This window comes from Enhydra lutris, unplaced genomic scaffold (genome assembly GCF_002288905.1).
Source record: "Enhydra lutris kenyoni isolate GAN:26980312 unplaced genomic scaffold, ASM228890v2 scaffoldscaffold43, whole genome shotgun sequence".
Lineage (NCBI taxonomy): Eukaryota > Metazoa > Chordata > Mammalia > Carnivora > Mustelidae > Enhydra > Enhydra lutris.
Window position 1 is genome coordinate 9,421,309 of NW_019154127.1, and position 19,970 is coordinate 9,441,278.

The 19,970-nt window shown below is 48.9% G+C and overlaps 1 protein-coding gene across 1 annotated transcript; it reads left to right on the forward strand.

The window, feature by feature from the left end:
- Window positions 1–6,239: 6,239 nt before the first annotated feature.
- Window positions 6,240–19,058, forward strand: LOC111155727 (protein C-ets-2-like). The gene is made up of 9 exons (XM_022516086.1): window positions 6,240–6,378; window positions 8,844–8,955; window positions 10,260–10,379; window positions 10,698–10,898; window positions 12,392–12,475; window positions 13,512–13,733; window positions 14,538–14,801; window positions 16,817–16,935; window positions 17,788–19,058. The coding sequence occupies exons 1-9, from the start codon at window positions 6,244–6,246 to the stop codon at window positions 18,001–18,003; spliced, it is 1,473 nt and encodes a 490-aa protein (XP_022371794.1). The 5' UTR covers window positions 6,240–6,243; the 3' UTR covers window positions 18,004–19,058.
- The last annotated feature ends 912 nt before the right edge of the window (window positions 19,059–19,970 follow it).

Consider the following 19,970-nt stretch of genomic DNA (forward strand, 5'->3'; position numbering starts at 1 on the left):
TCAATGTTGTCCTTTTGCCGTGATAACTGCACTGTGTTTTGTTTAAGTCATTATAAATCCTACCCAGGGACTCCCCCAAGCTTCTAGTTCCTTTTCCTGTTCTGTTTTAAACAGAGTACACAGCCCTTGATTTGAATTTTTAAATTATCCATGAGCCTCCTACCCAAAGGACACCCAGTCCTCATACACACAGCAGCTGGAGGCAGCTAGTTTAGTTTGAACAGATGCTTGAATCCCATAATCTGGGCCAGATGTTAATTTATCTTTTCTGTAATCACCCCACAGAAGAGTGAGGCTGGAAGCAGTGAAGGGGGAAATCCCTTATTGTGTAATTCTTTTGAAACTCCTGGGCAGGGTTTGAACATGTGATTCTACTTGAAATCTGACATTAACGGAAATACCATTTTTGGTCATAGTTGGTGACGACACCTTCACAACTGGAATTGACATTGCCTTTGTTCATCTACTATGAGTAACTGCCCCATTCTGGCCTCCCAAAGTCATGCTCAGATGGCAAGATAGCCCAGGATTGCCAGATCTGACCCCCACCAGCAGTTTCCATGTCTATGGCCTCATACTCTACGAGTAGATAGCCAGGACTCAACACCCAGATGGAAATGCTGATTCATGGGAGCCCGTGGCCTGGGTTGGTTGGAGGATAACATGTCCTGGGGATGCTGGGGATGTCAAATGGCACACAGAGCATGAGGTCTTGCATGAGGTCTCAAGCAAGAGTATCCTGCATTGGCTATGGTCCATCTCCATGGTCCAAGTCCATGAGAAGCACTGTCACCATTTGCTCATAAACTCCACCAAATTGTCTACTGAAGACTTTATTTTTCATCACAGTGCAAACATATAATTAATAATTGTGAAATACGGTAGCATTGGCAAGTCTCAATTTCATCCATCATCTCCCTGGGACTCTGGGAGGTCGGTTTCATTATGTTCATTTTACAGATGTGGGAAGTGAGGCTCAGCAAGGTTAAAGCCCTATGTTGAAACTAGAGGGACTTCTTCCAGACTCAGCAGTGGTCCCTGATCCATCATGCCTGTGGACTCCAGCTTGGGGGTGGTGGACGCCTCCAGGGGCTGGAACCCAGAGTGGCCAGCGCAGCTGAGGGGCTGGACAGGCTCTCAATACTGCCACATGTCTTGCTCTGTCTGTCCTAGGTCATTACTAGCAGTGCTATAGGTGCTCCTCACCATCCTACCCCAGGGAGGAAGCCAACCCATCCCCTAAAGACACAACACACTGTTTATAGTTCTTAAATCCTGAGCAATCAGACTACTTTTGATCCAATTTGCATGAGCCTGGGCTTCTGCTTTCCCAAGCTATGGATGGACCCCATAGCACCCCCCCAATGGTGGCTCCAACAGAATGGTTAACTTTCAATTATACATTTTTTTATTCACCCCCCCAACCATTCATTCATAAGACGCTGTTAAATGTCAACCACGAGGAAGGTACAGATTACAGAGAGCCAGATTATCTCTGCTTTCTAGGATCCATGTTAGTGAAGGAGTCCAGGAGTAAAGATGGTGAGGGCATGTGAGTTCCATCTAGCACAAAGACCAGATGTTCGTTGCTTCATCTGTGTCTGTGGCTGGAGTCGATTCAATAACCATGTGCAACAGCAGTAACATCACAACAACAGGTGACAAGGAATCAGCCTTGCTGGGTGCTGGCACAGGCTTTGGAGGTCCACGAGTTCACTGAAATGTCTCTGCAGATGGCCCTGCAGTAGGGAATAAGAAGATCCTCAGAACACAGGTGTTCACACACACTCATACTGACATGCATCCTTGCACAAACACATACATGTGTGCTCACACACAAACACTGCACACAATCATTCCCACAGACGCACACACACTCACTTGTGTACACTGTGCACACATACATGCATGCTCACACTTCCCCAAGCACACACCACCTGGACTGGCTTCTTGGGGCGGCTGTCACACAATACACAGCCTGGGAGGCTCAAGGGACTTCAGTCTATTGTCCCACTCTTCTGGAGAGCAGAAGTCCCTTGTTGGCAAGACTGGTCTCTTCTGAGGACTCTGAAGGAGAATCTGCTCCAGGCCATTCTCCCTGGCTTGTAGATGGCCCTCTTCCATTTGTGTTTTCATATTGCCTTCCCTCCCCATGCATCCATGTCCATGCTGCCCCTTTTATAAGGACATAGTCACACAGGATTAGGGACTGTCCAAATGACCTCCCTTTAACTTGATTACCTTTGTCAAGACTCAATTTATAAGTAAAGTCACATTCTGAGGCACTGTGGGAGGGAGTGGTTAGGACTTCAATATTTGAGTTCTGGAAGAACAGAGGTCAACCCTAACATTCCCCAACACTAATGAAGTTAAAAACAACAGAAGTGGACCCAGGGGACAGCAGTCTTGCACATGGACTTGGGTCAGTTGTAAAGGTACACTCCTAACTCACATGGGTTACTACAGATTTGTAGAAGCACGATTCTAAGAAAGGAGGTAAAACAGAAACCTATAAAGGGCTCAACTGAGATACAGAATGCCAAAAAGGTCTTAAAGAAAACAAAAAGAAATAGAGCAACAGGGGAAAACAGAAATAGCATAGGTATTAATCCACATATCTCAATAATCACTTTAAATGTCAATGGTCTAAATCTATGATTTAAAAGACAGAGACTGTCTGAATGGATTAAAAAAAAATCAAGAACCAACTCCACTAGACGTTGTCTACAAAAAATTCACTTTCACTGTGAAGACACAGATTAAGAGTATGGGGATGGAGAAAAGACCACACTGAAACTAATTAAAAAAAAAAACTGGGATCACAGTATGATATGACCAACTACAGAGCAAGGAAAGAGACAGGGGCTCAGGGGGAGGGAGGAAGAATGAGTAGGGGAACACTGGAGGTTTTCAGGGTGGTGCAACTCTTCTGTATGACACTGGGATGGAACATGCATGAAGGTGAGCATCTGTCGAACACCGTAGAATGCACAAAACAGAGAGCGAACCCCAGGATAAGCAATGGACTGTAGTTGATAACACACCATTACAGGTTCATCGCTAGCAATACATATACCACACTAACACTTGTTGTCGGTAGCAAGGGTTCCTCATGGGGGAGGCTCGGGGTGTGTGTGAATTCTCTGTCTACTCCATTTACATCTTACTTCAAACCAAAAATTGCTTTAAAAAATGAAGTCCAGTTAAAAATTAAAAGGAAGGGGCGCCTGGGTGGCTCAGTGGGTTAAAGCCTCTACCTTCGGCTCAGGTCATGGTCCCAGGGTCCCAGGGTCCTGGGATCGAGCCCCATATCGGGTTCTCTGCTCAGCGGGGAGCCTGCTTCCTCCTCTCTCTCTGCCTGCCACTCTGCCTACCTGTGATCTCTGTCTGTCAAAAAAATAAAAAAATATTAAAAAAAAAATTAAAAGGAAGCAGCAGTCACTTCAGACTGTGGACCACCACTTCCCTCACGAATAAGACTGGTCCGAGCATCTATTCCATCCATCCGCAGGGCCATGCAGCATAAGCCAGGAACACTTCAGGACACCAGACCAGCCTCCTTGACGGCACCCTTTGTCCTCACCGAGGAAGGGGCTGTACAGGGTCCATAGCGGCAGAGTTGCCAGGAATGGATAAGGAGTATCAGGGCCTGCCTCAGCCATAGATAGCCAGGAGACCCACAAGCCGTTTAAAAAGATAAAAAGTGGCAAACTGAGCAAAAATATGAATGATAGCGTCCCCAGAGACCCATTTCTGAAGATAACGCCCTGTATTAGGGACCTTCCTTGGCCTTGGGGGACACTGGATTTAGAAAAGGACACAAGAGGAAAACAGCCTAGGTCACTGGGTCACCCTGTAACAGAGTCACCCCCATGCAACAACCCTGGGATTGAACAAGGACAGGCTGGCTCCACAGAGTACAAGAAACTCTGAGACCATGCCCGTTCCTGCTGATTTCTCCCCAGGTATTAGCATCGGAATCCTGGTTTCTGAGTTCATACCTTTGAGGACACCCTTGACTTCAGACCCACAGTCACCTGTCTGCCCACAGCGACCACACAGACAAGGGAGGGAGCCTCAGACGAGAGGGAACCTGGGACCTTTGCAGACAGGACCAAAGTTCCTGTAGCAGAGGGAAGTTTCAGATCAGGAGAATGGGCCTCTGCCCGGGGAGGAGGCCTTCACACTCTGTCTGCCTTTACTTGTCTGGTGGGCACGGAGGAAAGGGACCCGGCCCTGCCTTGAGAGCCTAGCTTGGCTGGAGGGCCAGGTGGGTCTGGAGGGGCTGAGCCCAGGCGGGCATGAGCCCTTCCCACCTCCCCTGGGCTTATGTGATTGACACAACTTGGTCATGGACGGCAAAGTCAGGAGGAACTCCTTCCTAGAACCTGGCTGGCCTCCCCTCCCCCATGCCAACTGCTCTGCCCTGGTCGCCACGCACAGGTTGACCTCAGACACGGAACTCTCCACAGGGTTCTGAGTGGTCAGTTGGGGCCCCAGGACGCCGGCACTCGGAGGCGTAGCTGTGGAGCGCGACGTAGCCATGGAGGCCCCTCCTTCGGCCAGCGGATCCACGTGCCAGGTGGTCCTGGAGCACGTGTGGGATGCGCTGCTGCTGACGTCCAGAAGCTGGACACGTATCCCTGGGTGGCCCTGGGCGGTGCTGCTCGGGACCGTGCTGCTCCTTTTCCTGCGGAGGAGACGACTCCCTCCGAGAAGAGCGAAGGCGCCGGGACAAAGGTGCTCTGCCTGCCCCCAAGTCTGCGGAGCGGATCCGATACGGGATAGTAGTTGGGAGGTCTGGTTGAGCCATAATGTTGATCATAAAGAGAAGACAAAGTACAAACTTGAAGTAGTCACAGAGAAATGTCCTACTTGCCACCTCCAGTAAGCCCTATCAATTGCACAATATTTTAATTACTCAGAGTTCCTGGTTGTAACAGGTGGCAGCGCCCAGGGGAGATTATGGGGGAAGACAATTAGGGGGACCCTGTAAAGCTGCCTATAGACCTTTGGTTCCAAAGCCGGAAAGCCAGGATTGGGGGGGGCGGTAAGGCATGCCCCTTGGGGTAAAGGTTACTGTCATTCATGCTAGCCCAGCTTCTTCAAAAAGGAGTTTTAGTTTCAGTCTCTCTGTATTTTTATATACCGCTCTGGTGGCTTTATCTTGGTACCTTTCTTACTTATTAATGTAGAACTGAACCGGCCCGTCCTCTGTTAGGGCTCTAAGTTCAGTTTTTGGTCTCCAGTGGTGCCCAGTTGCAAGCCACATAAAAACTAGAAGTTTCCTAACAGCCACATTCAATGTTAGGAAAGTAAGTGGAGTTAATTTCAGCATATCTCCATTAACCGGATACATTCGTATATTACATAAACGTGTAGTAAATACAAAGTCATGACTGAGAAACTTTACTTTTTTCTACCAAGGCTTTGAAATCTTGTGTATTTTACATGCGGAGCTCATCTCGGCCCATCCTAGCCCGGTGCGAGTGCTCGGTGGCCGCAAGTGGCTGGTTAGTGCCGCGTGGGTCAGCGCAGGTCTGTCTCGCAGAAGCAAGTAAAGACTGCGCCATCCATGACCAGCATTACTTGCCCTTGGAGAAATGAGCAGCTGAGCAACACACAGAGCAGACCTCTTTGGAGTTGGTGTAGTCCCCACGGGAGGGTCTGGGACAACATGGGGGGTTTGGCCTGGAGCAGTGGCTCTGGGAACCTGCTCTGTCCTTACGGGGAGTTCTTCCTCAGCGGGGAGGGGTGGGCCCTAGGAAGCTCTTTCCAGCGTGCTGACCTGGATCTGGGTCCTCCAGGGCTTCCTGGGTTGAGCTGACTGCTTTCCCCTCCCCCTGCCCCCAGCAGATGGGAGTGGCCTGTGCCTGCCTGGCACCCCTCTCTCCCGGAGGGTGTCCTGCACCCTGAGCCGACCGTGGACATGGCAGTGAAAAGCAGTGCACCCCGCTCCCATCATGGGAAGACGAGGTCCTCCTGGCCTAGCTCCCCCAGCCAGGTTCCCTTGGGAGGCCCTGACCCGCCAGCCAGAAAGTGACTTTATCTGTGTGCTTTAACTCTAAGTGGAATTCTGGAGAGAATCAGCGTTATTATTTAATTACTCAAATAGCCTACCGTTTGTGAAAAGGGCTTTTTACGTAAGAACTGGCATTCAGGTTTGAATGACCTGTCTTGCTGTAGACCTTGACAGACTCCCCCAGAATTAGGGTTGATGAAGCCAGTAAAGACTCATTAGAAATGTGCGTGATTTGTTTCCCCCATAACTCTTCTTTATGTCTTTTCCTTTTCCTTTTCTTCAAGATGAATGACTTTGGAATCAAGAACATGGACCAGGTAGCCCCTGTGTCTAACAGTTACAGAGGGACACTCAAGGTAAGTGAGCAAGTCTTCATTTAAAACCTCTTCGAAAACATTGGAGAACTGTATCTCTAGGAAAAAAAAAGACACATGCTGGGTTCTAGAAGACTGGTTCTTGCCCTAGCCTTTTAATTTATGGGCTGTGTGACTCCAGATTGTTTGCTTAAGCTCTCTGGGCCTCAGTTTTCTAGTCTATAAAATGGGTCTCCTGATGCTTGTTCTACTTGTCTTCCAAGATATGAAATCATTTAATTTGCAGATGGGGAGGCTTTGTGGTTTATTTCTGAGATTCCTGGTAGGTGAAAAATCCTATGATTCTCAGTAGGACAGAGCTCTTAGAGAAGCTGTCTCCACTGCTATTCAGTTCCCCAGTGAGTTTTCCCGGGGCGATGGGCTGGCTGTAAAAGAACTGGAAAGGAAAGAGCTGAGTGGTGGATAACCAGCCCCGCTGGGGGGCTTCTTCCCTTCAGAAGGGCCGGTGCCCTTGGGGCTGCAGGTACCCTGTCCTCCCTGCTACAGAGAACAGCGTTGCCTGTTGGCGTAAACCAAAACACAGATGAACAATGAAGGAGCTTTTTCCAGTGCATAATAACCAAATTTCATGTAGCTGCTATCTCAGTTCCTTTGGGGAACGTTCTCGAGTAGCACAAACTGATCATTTCCCCTTTGCCTTCTCCAAACATGACAGTGAGATTGGATTGTTTTCTTAGCATGGTGTAGTAAACACGTTTCAGGGCTGCGATTTTTAGACTCGCTTCCTCCAAGCCTGCAGAGTGATGTATCTCTGTCATGTTGGATTTTCTGCTGTGAATCCTTAGCAGGTTATTTGTCTGGGAGAGCCCAAAGAGCCAAATATGGGTACAGAGGCTGTATGGTGAAGGTCATGTGTGGTTGAAGATCATGAAACTTCAACCCAGCCAGTTCTCTGGTTTGATTTGGTCAGCTGTTTTCAGTGTGGCAGAAACCATATGAGAAATTGCACTATGAAGTTTGTAACCATACCCCTGGGAAGAAATATTCTTCTATAAGTTAAAAAGGCTTCGATGATGCCCATGTGATTTCTGGGTTTGGAGAAGAAACAGTTATTGCTGAAATTGAGGTGTTGAAATACTCAGTGCGAATTTGTATTGTCTTTTGGCTTCCTGATTTTTAAAAAAAGAACTTCCAGGAAGGAAAGGAGAGGCATTTCTTGGTCACCCGGGGAAAGGCTAGTGGGAATTTTAAAAACTGATGGGCTGTTTCACCAAAATTAGCCCTGAAGTAGTTCATATGTCTAGGTACGGATTTCGAACATGATTGGTTCTCCCCTTAGGGTTTTGGCAGTTGGACATTGTTGTCCTGGACTTTGGGGGGCTGGCCTCCAACATCATTGGGACATCATTGCCTTGAGTGTTTTCAGCAGAGTCCCAACTCCTGCCTGCCTTCTTACGTAATGCGTCATTCATTGTTCTGCATTTCTAAGAAGAAAGCACACAAACCAATTTTATTTGTAAATGTGTTGCACATTTTTTTAATTGATGACTCAACAGATGGGTCATTGTGTTACACATAACATGGGCTTTCCAGTTTATGCTGGAAAAATATAACCATCTTTTACGTTGTTCCTCAGCAAGTCAGGCAGTGATGAATCAAGACTCTTCTCTGTTACTTATCAACCGGTCTTACACTAAAGGCTATCTCTTTCATAAATGTTAGACGAATTATCAGAGATCAACACACAGTATCTTTTTCTGTGTCTCTGTCCTCTTCCTCCCCCTAAGCTATAGAGAGCTTAACTTGAAACCTCTTTTCCTTTGGAAATCTTTCCCCTTAGTTGATGATGTGGGGCAAGGGTCTTTTCAAAATCTCTACATTTATAAAATTAAACCTTTGTGAGGAATGTTTTCATATGTATTACTATCTTCTGAACCATTGGAATTGATAAGGGGGGGAAAATCTAGTTTCAATTAAAGTGTTTCACAGTTAAACATAAAAATAAATGCTTCCACAAATAGTTTAGCTTACTGTTTGTTTTCCAAGTTTCATTCAGTCATCTGCCTTCGCTTTAACTGCAGTAACTGAGCTAAAACTGTCCTGTGGAGCGTGTGACTCAGTTTCCCCCTGATGGGACAGAGGGCTCAGGTGTTTGGACCAGCTGGTCTCTAAGTCCCACCTAGCACTGTTCTTCTAAAATCCCATTATTTTTAGGTTTGTTTACTTAGTTTACTCACTGAAATTAGTTAGACCATTAAAAGGAAATTCCCAGTCATTTTGACTCCGTGAGGTCGATGCAATGATCCAGAGTTAAACAGAATCCTTTCCATCACTTTGACAAGAAGTCTGGTTGGACCATTGACTGGTCATTTCCTTTTATGGCTTTATAATTGCCAGTTTCATCAGGGTGTATCGGGAAGATGACCATGGACCACTTTTCAAACAGGTAATTAAGTGAGTTTAAATATCAATTTCGGTCTCCTTTTCCTTTTCGGTCTGTTTTGCAGCGCCAGCCAGCTTTTGACACTTTTGATGGGTCCCTGTTTGCCATTTTCCCCTCTCTCAGTGAAGAGCAAACACTCCAAGAGGTGCCAACAGGCTTGGATTCCATTTCTCATGGTAATTTGTTACTCAGACTTGAGCAATCATGCATGATTTCCCATAGTTGAGTTACTAAAAACATGACCACTGGTAAGCGACAAAGGTTGGTGTCTTCAATCTTGGGTTTGAAAAGTCAGATGGTGACTGTGGAAAAGACGGTTTTCCTCCTTCATGAGCATGAGGGGCCCGATGTCATCCACCGCCAGACACACTCCAGACTGCAGCAGGGCCCTGAGATTTCCAGGGATGGGATGTTCTCATCCCTCTCGCAGACCCAAGCCCCTTGAAAGCAGACCATGAAAGTGCCCTCCAGTTTCTCATTCTGGAGTCTCACCATTAGGTTTGATCATCCCCCACCCCAGAGTCTTGGGGCAGCAAAATTATACGTGCCGGTCTGCATTTACTTCTCTAGTTCTTAATGTTGTTGTTTATGATTTTCTAAAGGGATAGCAGTCAGATAATGCCTATGCAATTACTGTGATAGGGTTATTAGTTGGAAACATTCCAGACATTACTTTGTCCTGTGAAGTAGGTGCTAGGAAATATAACCTAGAAAATTAATTAAAAAACATAGGCTTGCATAAGCCTGCCATCCCGAGCCAGCCATTGATCATTCTTGAAACTGCTGAGCGAATCCAGAGGAGATTTTCATTAAAAATTGCAGGTGCGCTGACTTTACAGGTGCTAGGAAGTCCCTTTGCCTGCTGCTTACTTTAATGGAAGCAGTGTTACACTGCACATTTGCCTCTCTTGAAACTTTTGACCAAAACCATTACTTTCCTTCAGTGTCCAAAAATTATCAAAGAGATTTAGATAGAAATTTCAACGAAGGGTAATTGGTTTTTTAATGATGTTCTGCAAAATAATTTGCAAAATAAAATAAAGCTTAAGTTCTATTTCAGTTTTTCTTATAAGTGTTGTTATGAGATGTATAATACTTTCTCAACTTCTGCTGCCCCATCCCCCAATTTTTGTTAATATTTATACTCTTTTAAAGAGTGCCATCAACAGGGCATCTGGGTGGCTCAGTGGGTTAGGCCTCTGCCTTTAGCTCAGGTCATGATCTCAGGGTCCTGGGATCGAGCCCCGCATCATGCTCTCTGCTCAGGAGGGAGCCTGCTTCCCCCTCTCTCTCTGCCTCTCTGCCTACTTGTGACCTCTCTCTCTGTCAAATAAATAAATAAAATCTTTAAAAAAAAAAAAATGCCATCAAGGTTTGCAATTGGAATTGTTCCTTCCTGAAAACTAAGATTTCTCCCCTAAATTCTCTCTCCAGTCTTGCCTGCTTAAAGTCCTAATGTCCCCCTGGGTTTTCTTTCTAGACTCTTCCAACTGTGAATTGCCTCTGTTAACTCCGTGCAGCAAGGCTGTCATGAGTCAAGCCTTAAAAGCTACCTTCAGTGGCTTCAAGAAGGAGCAGCGCCGCCTGGGCATCCCAAAGAGTAAGTGCTCTCCAGGCGTTTCCCTGAGTCCGTGTTGTAGGAGAACAACAAATCTGGCCGCGGTTGCCTGAGACGACTTTTTCTTCCATCTTTGCTTGGAGCATCTTGCAGGGCGGCAAGGATGTGGTTAACCTGAGCTGGTTTTTAGTTGGACCCTGTTGACTGAACACTTAATCCAGCACTGTTGTCAGGGTCTTAGAATTCCCCAGGGTGTCTTGCTTCTTTGGCCAGTCTTTGGAACGCGTCTGGACTTTGTGAGTAGATCCGGAGTAACTCCGTTTTCTCCCTGTGTTCCGTCTTTGCTTCCCTCCCCGGCAGACCCCTGGCTGTGGACCGAGCAGCAAGTGTGCCAGTGGCTTCTCTGGGCCACCAATGAGTTCAGCCTGGTCAATGTCAATTTCCAGAGGTTCGGCATGAATGGCCAGGTGTTGTGCAACCTGGGCAAGGAGCGCTTTCTGGAGCTGGCTCCCGATTTCGTGGGCGACATTCTCTGGGAGCATCTGGAGCAGATGATCAAAGGTACCCACCGAGGATCCGGGCGCCTCGCTGTTGGGGAGAGCCGTGGCGGGGAAGGGAGATGGGGGATCCGTGCTCCGCAGTCGTACGGTCGGGGTTTCCAATTGTGTGGAGCAAGATTGCCTGAGAATGCCACCAAGTGAGTCAAATATGTGACAGCGATTATAGGTTTTTTAATCTGTGTGTGTCTGGCATCAAGGATAGCCACCAGGCAATAACCTTAGTCACTACCTTGTTGACAGTGATCCGATGGCTTGCATCAGGGGCCTACGTGTTGCCTCAGATATGGGAGGCCAGCAAGTCCCGTGTTTCGTGGCTCACCTTATGGAACCCAAAGAAGAAAGTCAGCCTCAATGAAAGGGAGCCTTTATTCAGACAAACTCTGTGAATTTGACCATGAATTTTCCTAAGACCAAATGGAATCCAGCAGCAAGAATTTCTTCTGGTTTTATGTATTTAAACACAGGCAAACATAATTGATGCATATTTATATACTGACATTACACAGACTGGCCATTGAACAAAAGAACTCATCATATAGAAAGTTTTGGTTTAGACCTTACGAGAGTGTTGACAGCAGTATTAAAAATATATCTAGTTAAAAAGGAGAGGAAAAAAAGCTATAGTGAGGGGTTAGGTTAAAAATATGAGAAAACTAGTTCTTTGGTCGAGTTCAGAGCAATAGTCCTCATTCACTTGGTTTCAAACACTGAGTTTCAACACTGTTTACAGACTCAGAATCTTTAAAAGACCTTAGGATTCAGCCACCCTTTCCTGGCTGTGGCTTCTGGGGGCCAAGGACACTTATGTTTGGAGACCCCCAAATTCTCCCTGAATTTGAACAAGTCTGATTGGACAAGTTTCTGGTAGATCTATTCACTGGCAGGTTGGGCCTGTTTTGCCATCACTCGGGCTGTAAGTCTGAGGGTCTGGATTTGTGGGTATGCGTGGTTCAGTGTGTTTGTAGGAAGTAAGCACACACCAAGAATACTAACCTTTTCCTTTTCAAGGTCCCGGTGCACCGTGGCACCTTCAGGGTCCCACATCACTGCTGGCCTCTCTGTGCCAAGCTCATCTCACCCTGGAGAAACGTGGGGTTTGAAGCCATGACCCCTAACCTCAAGCGGGCAGGAGCTGGGTCCGCTTTACTAACCCACTGTATTCCCAGCCCCTGGGACACGTGGCACTTCATAAATATTTAACTGTCTGTTGTTGGCACAGATGAATTAAAATCACAGTGTAGATATTTAAAATTATGCAGCAGAACATTTCACTTGGCCAGTGATAGCATTCATTCTGGAAAACTTATTCCGGATATTAGAAAGTGTGTTGCCATCTCTAGTGTTTGAAAAAGACCAAGTGACACCAAATCCCGTCAGCCTAAATATGAAACATAAATGCATTTAATTATCCTAAAATAACCATATAGCAGTAGTTTAGAAATCAACATTCTTTCTTGCATAGTTTTAACCTCGATTTGCAATCCTGTTTTCCAGAAAACCAAGAAAAGTCAGAAGATCAGTATGAAGAAAATTCACACCTCAACTCAGTCCCTCATTGGATTAATAGCAATTCACTAGGTCAGTCCAATCAGTTCTGCCCTGAAGACCTTGGTGTCAACTTTTTCTATTAAATTGGGACTCCCACCCCCGCAAAATAAATCAATAAAATAAAAATAAATTTGTGGAAGGTCCAAAGGCCAGTCTCAGCCTGCGCGGTCCCATTGGGCGACCACATGTGGATGTTGAGCCACTGAACACTTGAAACGTGGCTGGTCCACGTGGACACATGTGGTAAGAATATAAGCTTAATGAAACAAAGAACATAAAATGCCTCCTTAATCAATTTTAAGATACTGATTACATGTTAAAATGATAATTGGTAATACAGGGACAGGTAAAATATTAAAAGTAATTTCACCTGTTTCTTTTTAGTTTGCTTCTGTGGCTTCTAGAAGATGTGACATTGCCTACATGGCTGTGTTATACATTGGCCAGTGCTGTCCGAGGCAGTTCAGAGAGCCCGGCGTGGAAGGAATGAGCTGATGAGCTGTGGGCCGAGCTAGCGTAATAAGTTGGGGTCCAGGCACAGGAGGCATGTAGAAAGCAAATCTGAGTTTGCTCTGATCTTTGGAGTTTAAAAAAGTGTCCTGGAATTCGGGTCTTTCCTGATGAGTGTAGGTTACAGGGCAGGAGGGGGGGACCCTAGCCAGCAGAGGGAGGGGATGTTCCTTACAAGTCACATACTGGCTGGCAAATCGCTCGGTCTCTCTGAGCCTTATTGCCCTCGGAAGTGGAAAGAGCCAGTGACCTGCACCACCCCGAGAGTCGCATGAAAGCGTTTGATAACCTAGAGCTGTAGAAATGCTCATGTCGAGGGTGTCGCATCGTGGTCCAGAGGCAGCAGGCATTTGGGCAAAGGGCTTATCGGCCGAGAGTGGGAACGGCTTGAGAAGAGGAGCTGGCGGGAAAGCCACCTGCCAAAGCCCGTGCGGTTTCGGAGAGGGTTAGAGCGTGCAGAACTGGGTGCATTTGATTTGGTTCAAGGGCACGGAGGGTCTCTGATGACCCCGTCGCTCCTGCCTCATAGCTCTGCCATCCGATTGTTCTATCCCAGGCTTCGGCATGGAGCAGGCAGCGTATGGCGTGCAGACCCAGAACTATCCCAAAGGTGGCCTCCTGGACGTGTGTCCATCCTCCTCAGCACCCAGCATGCTCAGTTCTGAGCAGGAGTTTCAGATGCTCCCTAAGTCTCGACTCAGCACCGTCAGCGTCAACTACTGCCCCGTCGGTCAGGACTTCCCGAGCGGCAACTTGAACCTGCTCGCCGGCGGTTCCGGTAAGTCAGGCTCCCGAGAGCTCTGTCAGCCAGGTGGGTGGGTTGCTGCCAGGAGCCACAGTAGAACAGAGACAGGAGCTCCTTAAGCAGTGCAGCCTGTGTTCAGCCGTTGGAGGAGGTCAGACGCTCCTCTGCGTCCTGAGCAGCTGTCCTGCGCTGTCCCCGCAGGGGACGAATTTGCTCTCATGCGTGGACTCCTGCTGTGTTTTAGGCTCTGGGCTGGGCGCTGCAGGGACTGAGTGAATGAGACAGGGCCCCTGCTGTTGCAGCGGGATCCCCCCCGCCACTGCGGTGGGATATTTTGGGAGAAGGTGCAGGAACATGACATTCCCACAGTCCACAGCTTCCCCACACCAGGAGGAAACCACTGTCTTGACTTTTGTCCTCATAGATCCGTTTTTCCTGTCCTTGAGCTTCATAGAAACAGAATCCTTGCATTACGTTTTCTTTCGTGTTGGCCTTTTGCTCCTCATGTGTCTGAGACCCAGCCATGCTGTTGGATGGGGCACACGGTTGCTCTTTTCATTGCTGTATAATACTCCATCCCGTGAGGACGTGCTCCCCTCCCCCCACCGTGCTGCTGTGGTGGAGGTTGTCATTGTATAGGGCATTTGTCGTAAGGAGTGAGTGCCTGGCGAGAAGTCCGGGACTCTGCACCAGCGGGCTGTAGGCACAGTGGGGTCGCTGCAGCCCCCAGACCGGCCTGTGGGACCCACGCGCCCACCCCCCGCCCCCATTGCTCAGCAGCACCAGTCGATTCGCTGTTGTGGAGAGTCAGCGTTTGTGCCCGGCTGTGTTTGCCAGGGAAGCCCCGGGACCACGACTCCCCCGAGAACGGCACGGACAGCTTCGAGAGCTCTGACTCGCTGCTGCAGTCCTGGAACAGCCAGTCGTCGCTGCTTGACGTGCAGCGAGTGCCGTCCTTCGAGAGCTTCGAGGATGACTGCAGCCAGTCCCTGTGCCTCAGTAAGCCGACCATGTCCTTCAAGGACTACATCCAGGAGAGGAGCGACCCGGTGGAGCAGGGCAAACCGGTTATACCCGCGGCAGTGCTGGCTGGCTTCACGGGTGAGTGCGTCACACCGAATTCCCCGTGCCCTCCCCGAGGCCCTGCCCCATCGCCGCGTTCCTCCAGGCTATTTCTGGTCCAAGCACGTTGTAGCTACGGCCCACACTTGGTGCGTGGCTGTCACCCTGAGTCAGGCAGGCTGTACCCCTGAATCCTAAAAAGGCCGAGCTCGCGCGAATCGTCGCGCACAGTGGCATGGATGGGAGCCCACAGGCCGCCCTCTCGCCTGGGATGTGCTCAGCCAGCCTGGAGAGGAGCAGGCATGGGGGTCCCGGGCCCATGGAGGCCTCAGCTCTGACTCACCCACCCCACAAATCCCAAAGAATGTAAACTGGCCCAGGGAGGGACGGCAGAGCCAGCCTCAAACATCACGGGGACTGTTTACCTTTGCTTGCTTCTAAAATCCATTTTATTTTTAAGATTTGGGCGAGAGCTATTTTAGGCAAAGGACAAATATTAAAGCTGTTTTTAGAATCAAATATTTCCAGTACTTTAGCAAAAACAGCAAGTTTTTTTTTTCATTGCTTCATGGGTCTTTAAATGTGTTTTTTTCCTATTTTGACCATATGGAGCCACTGGATTAAAAAATGCCTACTTAAAATATTCAGTACAGAAGCAGCCACTTTTTTATTTTTTGTCATCCCAAACACCCACAGGAACGGGGTTGGTAAGAAAATAAACAGCCATGGTGTGACTGTCTTTCTTCTTTTTTTTTTTTAAGGTTTTAAATGTATGTATGTATGTATTTATTTATTTATTTATTGAGAAAGAGGATCGCGGAAGCCTATGCAAGCACGTGGTGGGGAGGGGGGCCAGGGACAGGGAGAGAGAGAATCCAGAACAGACTCCCCGCTGAGCACGGATCCCAACACGGCTCGACCTCACGACCCTGAGCTCGTGACCTGAGCCAAAATCAAGACCCAGATGCTCAACCGACTGAGCCATCCAGGCACCCCTTGCTGTTTTTCATTTGAATATTGGTTACCATTTGTTGACTGTCAGCTCTGTGCGGTTAACTAGGCATATATAGTTGCTTGTCCTTGGAGCAGCCCAGCAGGGGTGGGCGTTACCCTGTTGGACCCATGGGACAGTTGGTTCAGAGGCAGACAGCTCTCCATGGTCACATGGGTAACCTGGTTGTGCCTGGTTCCAGCACTCCCGTCCTTAGTTCTTTACAGCCTCATTGCTGATGGCCACTGGGTCTTGAGGAACGACTGTTCCATGGGTGTGTGATCTCGGGCGGGGCACCTTGCCTCTGAGCTGTTCCTCATCTTTAAAATAGTTCCTCACAAGACAGCGGTTCTAAATATCAATCCAGAAAAGGCATATGAAAACCAAAGTACCTCACCAGAGCCAGTGAGGCCGTGGAGGCCACCCCAGGTGCCCAAGTGGCGTTGAGTAAACCAAGTCTCGGATTAGGCAATTTACCCGCCGTCGTTTGGCAGGAAGGCCGCAGCCTGGGATTCCATGAGACGTGCCTCCTTCTGTGGCGAAATGCCCTTTCAGCCACCCCCACCCCGGTCCCATTGGGTGGTTCTAGAAAGGAACCCTGAAACTTATTACACAAGAAGCAATTAAACAGGATGAGGAATTTTTTATTTTTTTAAGATTTCATTTTTAAATCATCTCTACACCCAGCTTGGGGCTCCAACTCGCAGCCAGTCCCCGGCTCTACCCACTGAGCTAGCCAGGCACCCCCAGAATGAGGAATTTTAAGGTCAAGAGTTGGTGGCCCTGAATTTTCTTCCAGAAAGACCTGACTCAGCAACCAAGGGCATGAAGTGCCCACTTTTTCAGGAGGGGGAGGGAGGAAGGGAGACCCCAGAATGTGTGTCTAGCCTGATGCCATTAAAGCGGTCCGTCCTGTCACCACGCTTGGGAGATGTGCCTTCATGTTGGCTCCCTGCGCAGAGTAGGGGCTCCCGTTCCTCCGTCAGCCTGTTCCATTAGAAAGGCTCAAAGCCTTGCCATACTTCAAATCTATAAAAACATACAACTCGCCCCTTTCCCCCAGGAAGTGGACCTATTCAGCTGTGGCAGTTTCTCCTGGAATTGCTCTCAGACAAATCCTGCCAGCCATTCATCAGCTGGACCGGGGACGGCTGGGAGTTCAAGCTCGCGGACCCTGACGAGGTATAGCCAGCGCTTGGGAAGTCAGTGTCTGGGCTTTGAACCCTGATTTCCTCACTCTGGGCTCACAGATTCGGTTCTCGGGGCCCACAGAAGGGCTCCCCGCTGCACCTGAGTTCTAGCATTCTCTGGGTATGTGTGTGGGCACAGGGCAGGCTTCTGCGAGTTGCTCTCATCTGATAAAAAGGCCCAGGTGCTAAGTGAGGTTGTCTTCTGACCATCTGAAAATGCCTTAGGAATGTGCCTTTTCCCACTGGTGGGGAATGAGCCTCCCGGCAGCCCGGGCTGGTCCTCTGGCCGGTGCCGTTCTGCCACGCTCAGCTCAGGCACTCGGAAACCCTGGAGGGGAAGGCCAAGGGCAGATGCCATACTCTCCCCTCCAGGACAATGTTAAAGAAGCCTGTGATCTTGGGTCGCCTTAGAGTGCAAGCTTTCGCCGCTGGCTCACTCCGATCCCCTGGGGAAGCAGAAGCCTTAGAGAACGCAGAATGTCACAGGGCTCAGAGCCCCACCCAGCATCTGTTGACTGTGGGGCTCGGAGGGGAGAGACACTACTTCCCGCCTGGTTGAGAATGCTTGTCCCGGGCATGAAACCTTGCTGCACAGGAGGGGACAAGAGGGGCCGGTGCTGTGGGCGGGGAACCCCCACTCTCCCACCTGCCCTGCTTCCGTCCTCAGAGAGGCAGCAAGGGACTCCGTGCCGCTGCAGGTGCTGGGACACACCACACCCTTGGGCCCCTTCTGTAGTGCTCAGGTCCTCTGGGGGCAGCAGACATGAGACTCCTCGCTGGGGGCGGGTCATTCATTTTCCTGAATTGCAGATTTGAACTCTTCTCCCCCCTGTGCCTGCTGCAGGTGGCCCGCCGGTGGGGAAAAAGGAAAAACAAGCCCAAGATGAACTATGAGAAGCTGAGCCGGGGGCTGCGCTATTACTACGACAAGAACATCATCCACAAGACGTCGGGGAAGCGCTACGTGTACCGCTTCGTGTGTGACCTGCAGAACTTGCTGGGCTTCGCCCCCGAGGAGCTGCACGCCATCCTGGGCGTCCAGCCGGACACAGAGGACTGAGGCCCGCGGGGGGCTGCGAGTGCGGCCATCCGACCCACCGCTCCAGTGACCCTGAAAGGCGGGATTGGACGCATCCAGGAGAGTCCCCAAGAAGCAGTGGCCTTATTTCACTGGAAACCACGGCTTTTCACCCAAAGCAGCATGGTTTCTCACTTGTAAAGCCCACTGACGGGAACGGGCTATGTATGATGCTATGACCTCAGAGTGGCCACGAAAGAAGTGCTGGGAAGCCGTCCTGGCTCTGAGCAGGCCATGTGACAGGGACGTGCAGGCCGTGGGATAGTCTCCAAGGAGCGAGCGTGTCTCGGGCACACGCATTTTCGCTTTTTTTTTTTTTTTTTTTTTTTTAATGTTCTTTTGCCTTTGGCTGCCAGGAATCACAAAGGCAGAAGCGGTCTCTTTGGTTCAGCGAGGCGGAGGGTGTGGGGAGACAGCTGTGCCATTTCAGAAGTTAGTTTGTATATATGACTGTAATCTTAATAATTGTTGTCAAAATCCTCTCAGAGTCCTATTTAACGAGAACTGTATATTGTAATTTAAAATACTTCTGTACGTGTATTGGAAAGATCGCAGACACCCGGTGTCTCTGCGGTTCCAAGGAGCGCTCACCGCGTTCCGCAAGCCCGGGGTCTGCGCAGGTGGACGGAGGAGTTGTAAAGTGTGTATTATTTACATTTAACATGCCTACAGGTAGACATTGAAGAGGGTCAGTCCCTGTTTCTGTTTGGTTTTGCCTGGATGATTACCTGGCAAGACTTTGTACATTTGGGAATTTTTATAAAACACTTAATGTTATTATCCGGAGGCCCATCCCGCCTCTGCCTTCTCCTTAATTGTAATGTAAAAGCTATAAAGCGGTATTTTTCTTGACAAATGGCATCTGTTTTCCATTTCTGTGCATGCCTTTAAATCCGTTTATACACAAGACTGATTTTATTTTTTAGTTCAACTGTGTTTCCCCAACAACTAACCTCCCCGACCAGCCGTTTCCTCCCCTTGCCCCACCTCCGCACCCCAAATTATCCTGTATGATTAAAATAAGAATGCTATTTTTGGAAATATGTGGCTCCTTTTCAGAGAGCAGGAGGAATTTATGTAGCAGCTACTTTGACTGCAAGTAACTCACTGGAAAAAATGTAATTTGTAAGAAAGCTTTATTTTTATCTGCACTCCATGGGAAGTTAAACATGTCATCCAGAGTGGAAGCCCGGGGCAGGTGGGGGACAGGAAGGGGGGGATCTTCGGGAAGCCTCTTGGTCGTGAACAGAACACGACTTTTCCCTCAAGCTGTCGAGGCCCGGGCTATCTGGACACCGTGCCGCTCCTTGCTGCTCAGTGCCCAAGCTCTGTGTTCCTGTTTCCGTGGATGCAGAATGTCCAGAGGCGAAGAGAGGACAAGCGAGATGGGAAAGAGAATCCATTGGAAGATTCAATGTGAAAAATATTTTGCTCGCCGTGGAGACTGTCGTGGTTGTTTTAAAGGACCCCTGGGGTGGGCCTGCATCCAGGGTGCTTGAAACAGATCAAGCCAATGTGATTTCAGAGCCACACGGGCTTCCCTCGCAGTGCAGGGCTGTGCAGGGAGCGCTGGGAGCTGTGGTTGACGTCCCCAGGGAAGAGTCCGTCCCTGCGATGAGGCTGCGGGACTGGGTGGTGGGGCTGGCTGGGCAGACCAGCGCCGGGGCTGGAGGACTCAGTCCCAGCACCCACAGGAGACCATGTCCAGTGTCCAAGCACAGGACGTTTTTCTCAAGCAGGACATGTTTATCACTGAGACATCTGTTTATAACATCCCCAGACATGTGACGGGGACCATCTGGCTGCCAAAGGGAATCTTAGCCTTCGGCTCGTTTTATGTGGGGTTGAACCAAACGAAATTGCCAATATTTGACTTTTTTTATCTACAAAGTTGGCAGTTTCATGTGATTCAGCCTAATAGTTACAGAAACTAAAGCCCATGGTAACCC

Excerpts from the sequence above, each read along its gene's own strand:
- LOC111155727 (XM_022516086.1), top strand. The coding sequence starts at position 6,244 with ATGTGCGTGATTTGTTTCCCCCATAACTCTTCTTTATGTCTTTTCCTT. Across the intron at positions 8,956-10,259 it reads CTTGGATTCCATTTCTCATG|ACTCTTCCAACTGTGAATTG; the intron begins GTAATTTGTTAC and ends TTTTCTTTCTAG. Across the intron at positions 16,936-17,787 it reads AGCTCGCGGACCCTGACGAG|GTGGCCCGCCGGTGGGGAAA; the intron begins GTATAGCCAGCG and ends TGCCTGCTGCAG.